General features: G+C 39.3%; 1 protein-coding gene across 1 annotated transcript in view; it reads right to left on the bottom strand.

Moving 5' to 3' along the window:
• Positions 1–4443: 4443 nt before the first annotated feature.
• The window catches only part of LOC126404295 (heat shock protein beta-7-like), a 16233-nt gene continuing 9548 nt past the window's right edge, over positions 4444–11128 (bottom strand). The window contains exons 2-3 of the mRNA XM_050067446.1: positions 8244–8404; positions 4444–5012 (exon numbers count right to left, since the gene is read on the bottom strand). Coding sequence (XP_049923403.1) covers positions 4821–5012; positions 8244–8404 — 353 coding nt within the window. The 3' untranslated portion in view covers positions 4444–4820. The remainder of the gene's footprint in view (positions 5013–8243; positions 8405–11128) is intronic.

The following is an 11128-nucleotide window of genomic DNA, read 5'->3' as shown; positions in this document are numbered from 1 at the left end:
CATGAATCAGGACACAGAGAATACTCCCAGCCTGAGGGTTTGGTACCACCCCTAACAGAGTGAGTTTGGGAGGGGCAGGTGAACTGGCTCTGCTCAGCAGTGATGCCCTTCGCTTAAAATACCTCATTATGCAATTTGGGTCCTCCAGCACGTGAGCCTTAATGTTTGTTACAGCTGCTGAAGTGTTGCAGCTTTGAAAACTCCCAAAATATCGAAGTTAGTCAAGTGCAGCACTTCAGTGTCGGTAATAGAACTCTAAATGCACCTAAAATGGTGTTCCTGGTTGTGCTGTCCCATGGGGAGTGTTAACTGCAACAGTTGGCTCCATAATGATCTGCAACCACACACTTTTTTTCACAGTCTCAGTTTTGTAACTATGCGTTTGTTTCTTTTTCAGTGTTTCTTTCTCTCCCCCTCCGTCTGGTGCGTCCTCATTCACATCACCCACAAAATACACACACGTTACACACACTCCTTGTTGTGTTGTTTTACTTTGTGTGAATGAGAGGAGAGCATCTGGACTGTAATGGGTGAAGAGTGCATTGGTAAAGGCTTAATGAGCTAAATGAGTTCATTCGTTAAGTAGGCTGAAGCTCCGTCCCTCAGTGAGTTTCAGGTGGGAGCACGATACCTTCCCTGGAGACAGAGTGAGCTGTGCCTACGTGTGTGTGTGTGTGTGTGCATGTGTGTTGTAGTGATCATTTGTTTAATATTCTGTTGTGTTTCTAATCCATAATCCACTCCAGTTTAACTACCAGTTAACAGCAGCAGTGATGTGACACCAACACCATGACATCCTGTAACACAACCAGGTGTATGAACCTGTGTGTGTGATTGTGTGCCTATTTGAGTGTGTGCAAGTTTTCCAACCAGACAAAACGCGGCTGCAGTTGCTCATCTGTATTGCGATGAATGAGGTTAGAAACACTCGAGTGGCGTCGAGCCCTGTTGAGCAGAGCGCCATCTGTCCATGCTGACGCGGCCCACGTTCTGATGAATATTAAATAAAGGTGTCACTCGAAAAAGTCTTCCTGCCTCCCAGTAACTGCTACAGTGTAGGAAGTGCTTGTCTCACTTGGAGACTGATTGATGTAATCGCTGGTAAGAGGTGCAGACGGGCCTCTGGAGAAGACAGCTCTTCTGTTCGGAGTGTGAGCGTGTTATTTCATCAATGTGACATCTTCTAACAAGGAAAGAGAAATATCAGAAAAGTATATCAAGTGCATTTCTGGTGTTTGTCAGTCTGGAGTTTTGCACAAAGATGTAATGAGGAACATTTGAATTGTTACTGAGGGTAATATTACGAATGAATGACAATACAGTGGGTGCATGTTTTAAAACATATGGCCTATGTTTACTATGTTTAAAGCTGCATGACTGTGCATTTTAAAAAGGGGTTGTCTGTAGTGATTAACATGCAAAGAATAACAGTTCCGGCTCATATTTAGCTTCTTCTAAATCACGGTTATGATGGCCTGTAACTCCGCTCTCATCAACCTTATTTCCCTTTGCTACTTTCAATTTAATACCTGTGATAAATTTTCTGTGGCTCACAGGTAGAGCGGGTCATCCACTAATCAGAAGATTGGTGATTCAATCCCAGGCTCCTCCTGTCCGCATGTCAAAATATCACTGGGCAAAACACTGAACCCCAAATTGCTCCTGATGGCTGCTCCATGGGTGTGTTAGTGCTTGTGAAAGCTTACTGAGTAATAGGTGGCACCTTGTATGGTAGCTTCGGCCACCTGTGTATGTGAATGGGTGAATATGACGCTGTTCAAAAGCGCTTTGAGTGGTCGGAAGACTAGAAAGGCGCTATACAAGTCAAGTCCATTTACCATTTGCCATTACACTACGTGTCTGGAATCAAACAGCAGACAGAAAAGCTATCGATCAGCAGGTGAACACAGTAGTTCAGCAGCTAAAGAGACAAATATTTCCTTCAGGGAGGGTGAATATTCCACTTAAATTGATGAGGTAGTCAGAAACACAACTTTAAATAAACTGACTTTGCTGCAAGTGGCAAACAAATCAATTACATGACTGCAGCTTTAAAGGTCCTGATGATGTTCAGAACTTTAAAAACTATAGGCCATGTAAAGATATAGTAGACTAATGGCGCCCTGAGCAGGGAATGACATCACACTGCCTCTGTGTGTGTTTAAATCTGAGCATCTTTGTTCTTTGTTGTGGTCGACGGCCCAGCCCCACCTGCATGTTGGTGCATGTGAGTCCCTGTTGCTGCCACCACCATCCCAACCCACCGTGGCAGTGGCATCGTCCTGGAAGCATAGAGCCCACTCTGCAATTCCCCCTCACATTAACACTGTTAGCTCTGTAGTTACTGTTGTTATAAGCACTGTTCACGCTGTTAGCCCCGTTAGCTGCTAGCCACTGGCTAGCCAACTTCATGTTGAAAGTCAAGTGCAGGCAATCTTGGCTCAGGCTCAGAATCCTCAACATCCTCTGAATGTCACATACTGCTCCTTTAACCCTTTGAAACCTAGGCAAATTGCTTGATTTCTTTTAGAAACATGAGAAGAAATCAATGAGAAATGAAAGAAGAAAAAAATTAGCAATAAATTAGTAAAAAGAGAAAATTAAAAACAAGAAAATAAAAAAGAAACAAAGAAAATAAAGCTAAAAACAAACAAACAAGAATTGTAGTAATTCTGTAACATAATTTTTATAAAATGTAATAATTATTATTTTTATTATAAATATAGTTTTTCCCTAACGTTTTTCTTTTAAACCTAGTTTTTTGTTGTTGTTGCTGTTGTTGTTTTTTAATCATACCAAGTTGGTCAGCCTTCAAAGGTTTAAATACTTGAGATTGGCTTCTGAAAGCAACACAAGAAAAGTGATGTCACTCTAAGTTTCAAAGGGTTAAGTTTAGGGGTGTCCCCGACTAAGAATTTTCATAGTCGAATCTGATTTGACAGATTTTTCCCTTAGCCGACTAATCGTCGAATCATCTTGTTTTCCCCCTCATTGATTAATGAGCTCATTTGCGTCAGTTTCCGCTCCAGAGAAAAGAGCTAAAACACCTAAATAAACAAATTAAATTCTTCAGTTGGCATAATAACATAATAATAATACAAGTAAAAGGGTTATCATTTTATCTTTATCTTTATTACTTTCACTTCATCAAGGTATGATGCTCTAGATGAGCGCAGACGCGCTGCCCAGCCAGGGACAGCCCGCCATTCCGAAACTGATTTTCAAGTCCATATCGAGTTTCCTGCATCAAACACTGCCGCCCGCTCTCCGGCCGCACTCGCACAATTCTGGATTTCGTTGTACTACAAAAGCTTGAAATGAATGTTCAACTCATTGTTTTTTATTGAAAATATGTCACTGTCTTCATTTATTATGTATAATTTCGCTAGCAGCAAACACATTTAAAAGGAGATGCTTGTCTCCTTTTAAATGTGTAAGTCTTTTTACGCGCGCTGTCCGTGGTGCTGAAATCCCCACACCTGGCTGCACTCCCGGCCTCACTCGCACAACACGTATCCCCCGGGGATACGGGTTGCCCCCCCCCAACCCCCAGCCTACTGATTAAACGCACGCATCACTTTCAATTTTTTATTAACAGAAATTAGGCTGATGTTTGTATCAAAATAGGCTATATATCATGAATTACTAGAAAACAAATACATTCTATGTCAAATCAAGATGTTCAGCAGCAGTGAGCACCCCCATATAGTCAGAATGGTACGGTCTTGTTTCATAACCACATTTTGCGACGATTCGATGGCGAGACTGGCAGTCGAATCAGACATCTCCGAATCGAATCACCGAATCATCGACAATTCGGGGGTCACCCCTAGTTAAGTTATTGTGTTATTGCATAATAATACATTTAATTAAGGTTCTTCTTGAAGGCTGTCTTGCCTCTGTCTGAGTAATTTATAATGTTATTCTTTTATGCCAGGTGCCATTGTGTCAGAGTTCTGTATGTTGTGTGTACACCATCAATATGGTTTGAGGGTTACATTTAAGGAATCATGGACCCCCACAGGTAGGGAGAGGACGCAGACACAGGTAGAGGTGATGAGTGGTGACAGGCATGAGATTTCATTTTGCATCTGTTCAAAGCCTCACGTCAGTCCAATTATCTCAATTGGCCCGGGAAAAGTGTCTGGTTGTTGTCAGAGCCAATGCTGCTAATATCCACCCATTTATTCCTAACGAGAAACACTCTGCAGACTGAAATCTGCTGACTCAAGATTTAAATTAAAGTAGAAGGTGTTTCAGGTCAAATAAATTCACCCTGAGTGTTGGACTGTGTGGGCTGATCACATCTCTGTTTGATTCAAATCCAGCCAGACAGCGATTTAACTTCTAACAGCTTCCTCTGTCTGGCTCCTGTGACCATTGATGGAGTGGGGAGAACGTCACATTAAACAAAACACCATTATGATGAACAAAAGTTTATTAAAGACTTTTTGTAACAACATCTATTGCATGGCTGAAAAAGACTTAGTTTGCACCAGGAATTTACAAGATGAAAATAAAAAAGTAAGATAAATTCCATAGTTTAAATTAATGTTAAATATTAAATTAAATATAATGGCAATCTGGCCAAAAGCTGTTGAGATATGTTACCATGGAACAATACACTGAGCAAATGGACAAAAATAACTATTACTATTATATTATATAATACATACAGATCATTCATTTGAATTCCAGTGTCAGCTTGATAGGTCAGTGAGTCTACCTCACCTACAACACTTTATTAAAATGATAATACTTCAACAGCTGAGAACTGTAAAAAAAAAAACAACAAAAAAAAAAAACTATGAGGCCACAAATCAAAGGTGAGCTTCACTGCAGTAGGTGGGGACACCCGGGGGCTCCAGCCCACCCAGCGCTGTGGTCCGGCGGACCCTCACCACAAGGGTACCATCAGGGTTAAGGGTCCCACTGACAGACAACGGGTCCATATCCTCTGGAAACAGGGACTTGTGGGTAAATGTGTCACTGACACTTCCATCATCCAGTACCTGAAGGACATAAACAGAAGGTTAAAGAAAGATGGAGCTGTGGATGGAGGAATTTATCTGTAGATGGAGGGGACAGCTGTTGGAGGGGGGTAAACAGAGGGAGGAAAAGATGATGAAAAGAAAGGTCGTCGAACACTGGAGGACGGGAGGAGAAAGTGAGAAGAGCAACAGGGGGAAGAGAGGCGAGAGGGCGAGAAAAGAGGGTGAGAAGCAGTGATGGAGAGAAGGGTGGAGAGGTCAGCGCTGCTCAGCTGGTGGGGAACGAGAGAAAAGGGAGGAAAGGAGGAGAGAAATGAACACTGACTAGTTCTCTCTGAAGATTTTTTTCCTCTGTTACAGGCCTGTAAGGGGAGTTGAACGGTCGTGGGTTTTTACCAATTTGTGTGCTGACCCCTGTTAAAGTGATCTTCCTGCACCGCAGCAGACGCTCTCACTCCTTCCTCCTCCACTCACCCACAATTTAAACATGATTAATGTCAAACTGTGAGGGTGGAGGGAAAGAGGGGAGGCAGACAAGCAAGCTGCACCTTCTCTGGAGAACTGACAGAACATGTCTGAGTCTGACATGATGGAGGTGATACAGTTTGATCCTGTGTTTATTGTAGATCTGATGAGTCACTGTTTGTTTATGAGAAAACATTGATATTAATATATACATGCAATGATATGTAGAGTAGTGCTGCAGCCAATGCTATTTTCATTCATTCATTCATTCATTCATTCATTTTCTTACCTGCTTATCCTGCTAGGGGTTGCAGGGGGGCCGGAGCCTATCCCAGCTGACACTGGACAGGTCACCAGACTATCACAGGGTTGACACATAGAGACAGACAACCATTCACACTCACATTCACACCTACGGACAATTTAGAGTCACGTCATGTCTTTGGACTGTGGGAGGAAGCTGGAGCACCTGGAGGAAACCCACACTGACACAGGGAGAACATGCAAACTCTAAACAGAAGGGCTCCCACACCTCGAGGTTTAAACCCCCAACCCCGGGTTCGAGCCAGGAACCCTCTTGCTGTGAAGTGACGTTGCTAACCACTGCACCACCGTGCCATGGTGATATTTTCACTACAGATTAATTTAGTGGAACCTTTATGGCTTTTGACCTTGTGAAATGTCTACCAGTAATGCCTCATTTTTGGTGGTGATACAATTTTTTATTTTTCTTTCTAATATATGAATTTATAATCATGTTTAATAGAGAAACGGAGTAAATCCACAGACTTAAGAAACTGGAAGTATTACTTAATATAAGACGTGGGATTTTTACTTGATAAATGGATTTAGCAATGACCCATCAAAAACTCTGATAAATTATTTCAGTTGATTAACAAACCATTTAAATGATTAATCGGTATGTGGCAGCTGCTGTTGCATTTGTATTATTAGTGTGAGCAGCATAAATGTTATTATAATAATGTCTTTAAGCATATCTGGTTGATGATTCTTGCTGATCTGAATATTATTGTGAGGTTTTGCACTGATTATCTGGATGTATTCTGCATAAAAATGGTCAATTCATTTAAAGATGTTAAGTTCTGTTAACGATACAGATCAATCTAAAATACATTTGCAGAGGTGTGTTGTACTTATGAGGGTGTGTATTAAAAGTATTTTTCAAAAGTATATCGTATTACCCAGCATGAAGTTTCGTATGATGTATTTCATTTCACTCAATAAACCTTGTGATTGTCTGTATCTATGGTTTAAAGAGGAACACCCATTTTCAAAATGGGTTATCAATAGGCCCGTTTCCACTGAAGAAGTTCCTGGTACTATTGGGGGGGGCAGGAACTACTACAGGAACGTCCTCTCGCTTGGCCCTCTCAACCGCCGTGTCTCCACTGAGAGCGGAGTACGAGGAAGGTTCCTGTAAAGTTACGGGCTGCCTCTGGATGTGACGTGATCGTTGCGCGACCATTTTGACCGGGGCAATGTAGGGACGCCGTTAGCCGATAGCGGTGTCTGTAATAACTCAGTAACTCAATAAATGGCCCGTGAAAAAATTTTTTTTTCCAGCGGATGTCTTAGTTACAACATGATTGAGCTAACTGGAGTAGTTTCATGTCGTATCCGACAACGGGAGGCTTTTAACAGATGACGTCCTGATGTTAGCTTTGCTGCTGCTGTTAGCTGTCCCTGTCAGCTGATGCTTTCTAGACATCGTGATTTCCCAAAACTGAATAAATACCACACATAGCAACACAAAACTGCTTTGCTAGCTCAATTATGTTGTAACTAAGATATCCGCTGGAAAGAATCATTTTTTCACGGGCCATTTAGTGAGTTTTTTTACATGGCGGCGAAAGCTATATGAACGAGCTAACCCTCGTCTGCTGAGTTTTAAAAATGCCGGCTATTTTGTTGCTTTCTGTTGACGTCACATCCCTCCTTGAGTATATCCAGTCAGCACCAAGTAATCCCCAAGCCCCAGCCAGGAGTCTTTCGGGGCCGTTCTGAGTACCTACTCCAAAGCAGGGACTTGTTTCGACCCCGTAAAAGTTCCGGAACTCTGTCCCTCGGGGGTGGTTCCTGTGGTGGAGACACGCACCAACGGCCCCGGCCCCGTAAAATTCCCCCGAAGTTCCTGCGGTGGAAACGGGCCTAATGTGGTCAAAGAGAGTCCAAAAATATTAGTAAAAATGAACAACTCTCTCCCAAATCCAAAAACTGAAGTTCTAAATCTCAAATTTGTAACATCACAGGGTATAATGTTTGGAGCTGCTCTACAGACAGTGAATAGGGAAAAATGTTATAGATGACACTGAGAGCACCCAGGGGAATGTTCTGAGTATATGGGCACATTTTCTGTTTCAGAACTGAGAACACTAAAATAGAATGAGGTCATTTGGCTTGGTCTACAAATATTGATTGGACTTTCCTAGGAAATAACACATTTCAATTTTTAATTTAGGTGGTGTTCCCCTTTAAGTTTCTCTGGTGCATTTTCTCAAAAGTGTCAGAAGGGGCAATAGCGAGCAAAAAGTTTGTTCATCTGGATTACAGACACACACAGAAGCACATGATGACCTGTCTGAAACTGCGAGACAAGCATTTAAAACCTCTGGAGACCATTACAGTGAAAAAAAATGAGGACCAGCCTAAATGTCCTCACTTTGAAGAATGGTCCTGACTCCAGAGGTTAAAAAAAGGGACTTGTCCTCACAATGATAGCTGTACAGACATAACCTCTTACACACACACACACACACACACACACACCTTCTGAGCGTGAATGACAACATGGTGGTTGTAGGCCATCACTACCACGTCATGCGGCTCAAACTGGCTGACATCAGCAGACATGAAGTAGCTGTCTCCCAGACATCGCACTCCTCCACCTGTGCTGCTCTGCCGTCCTGTCACAGCGCCGCCTATAGGAGCTGCAGAAACACAACACAAGAGTCTGGAGCTGTGAAACCATGTTAACATGGTCAGGTAAACATTTCATCTCATGCATGTAGAAATATATGTAAATAAGGGTACTTTGAATGAAATATTATACAATTCAATTTTTTTCAACATGCTATGGTTGACCTTTCAAGAGTTTTTCGACTTTCGATTCTATAATTTATTTTATTTTTTTTACTTAATTAGGCAAACTCTGACTTTTACTGGCATACTATAATATGATTTTTTCCCCCCACATGCAATATTTTTTTTTCACAGTTTTCGACTTACGATGACTTTCTTTGACATGCAATACTATGACTTTTTTGACGTACAGTACTATGACCTTATTGGCATGCCATACTATTACTTTCTTTGACATGCCTACTATGACATGCTATACAATGACTTTTTTTGTCGTAATATACTATGACTTTTTTGACATACATCTCTATAACTTTTTTGACATGCTATATTTTGACTTTTTTTTAAGATATGATAGACTTTCACTTTATGACATGCTAAACTGTGAATTTTTTCGACATGCTTACAATGACTTTTTTGACATACTATACTATGACTTTTTTTTAACATGCTATACTGTGAGCTTTTTGACATGGTTACTATGACTTTTTTGACAAACTATATTTTGAGTTTTTCAACATGCTATATTATGACTTTTCTGACATGCTAAAGTATGGCTTTTTTTTACATACGATGCTATGAATTTTTTTATCATGCTATACTAGGACTTCTTTAACATACAATACCATGACATTTCTCAACATACTATACAATGACTTTTTTGACATGCTATACTGTGACTTTTTTCCACATGCTATACCATGACTTTTTTCAACATACTATACTATAACCATGACTTTTTTGACATACTATACTTTGACTATTTTTACATACTATAATATGACTTTTTCAACATACTATACTAAGATTTTTTTCCACATGCTATACTATGATTTTGTTGACATGCTGTATTGTGACCTTTTTGACATGCTATACCATGACTTTTTTGACAAACTACATTTTGACTTTTTTGACATGCTACACTGACTTTTTTAACATACTATACCATGACTTTTTTCAACATACTACACTATGACTTTTTTGACATACTACACTATGACTTTTTTAACATACTATACCATGACTTTTATCAGCATACTATACTATGACGTTTTTCAACATACTATACTATGACTTTTTTGACATGCTATACTATGACTTTTTTTGACATGGTTTACTATTACTTTTTTCGACATAATATATTTTGAGTTTTTCAACATGCTATACTATGACTTTTTTGACATGCTATACTATGACTTTTTTTGAAAAACTATATTTTCAGTTTTTTGACATGCTATACTATGAACTTTTTCACATGCTATACAATGAGTTTTTTTGACAAACTATATTTTGAGTTTTTCGACACGCTATACTATGACTTTTCAACAAGCTATACTATGGCTTTTTTGACATACTATAGTATGACTTCTTTTGACATACTATGCTATGACTCTTTTTGTCATGCTATACTAGGACTTCTTTAACATACTATACCATGACGTTTTTCAACATATTATACTATGACTTTTTTGACATGAAATACGATGACTTCTTTTCGACGTGCTATACTGTGTTTTTTCGACATGTTTTACAATGACTTTTTGACATGCTCTACAATGACTTTTTTGACATACTATACTTTGACTTTTTTGACTTGCTACACTATGGCTTTTTTGACATACTATACTATGACTCTTTTTCAACATGCTATACTATAACTTTTTTGAAAAACTATATTTTACAGTTTTTTGACATGTTATACTATGACTTTTTCGATATGCTATACGGTCACCTTTTTGACATGCTATACTACGACTTTTTTGCCAAACTATATTTTGAGTTTTTCGACATGCTATACTATGACTTTTCTGACAAGCTATACTATGGCTTTTTTCGACACACTATAGAATGACTTTTTTTGACATACTATGCTATGACTTCTTTTGTCATGCTGTACTAGGACTTCTTTAACATACTATACCATGACGTTTTTCAACATACTATACTATGACTTTTTTTTTATGTGCTATACTGTGACTTTTTTGACAAACTATATTATGAGGGTTTTTTTCAACATACTTCACAATGACTTTTTGACATGCTATACAATGATTTTTTTGACATACTATACTATGACTCTTTTTCAACATCCAATATTCTGTCTTTTTTGACCTGCTTTACCATTACTTTTTTCAACATGCTATACTAAGAGTTTTTCGACATGCTATACTTTGACTTTCTTGACAAACTATACTATGAGTTTTTCGACATGTTATATAATGACTTTTGTGACATGCTATACTATGACCTTTTTCGACATGCTATACTCTGACTTTCTTTTGACATTATGCCTTTTTTCGTCATGCTATATTATGACTTTTTCGTCATGCTATATTATGGCTTTTTTGACATGCTACACTATGTCTTTCTTAGCAAACTATACCATGACTTTTTTCAACATAGTATACTATGACTTTTTTCAACATACTATACTATGACTTTTTTGACATGCTAGTAAGTCCTTAAAAACTCTCCAGCTAATTCAGAATGCAGCAGCACGTGTACTAACAGGAACTAAGAAACGAGATCATATTTCTCCTGTTTTAGCTTCTCTGCACTGGCTCCCTGTAAAA

The sequence above is a fragment of the Epinephelus moara genome, chromosome 2 (genome assembly GCF_006386435.1).
Source record: "Epinephelus moara isolate mb chromosome 2, YSFRI_EMoa_1.0, whole genome shotgun sequence".
NCBI lineage: Eukaryota > Metazoa > Chordata > Actinopteri > Perciformes > Serranidae > Epinephelus > Epinephelus moara.
The sequence above is the reverse complement of the archived record's forward strand: the minus strand, read 5'-3'. Positions and strand labels throughout refer to the sequence as shown.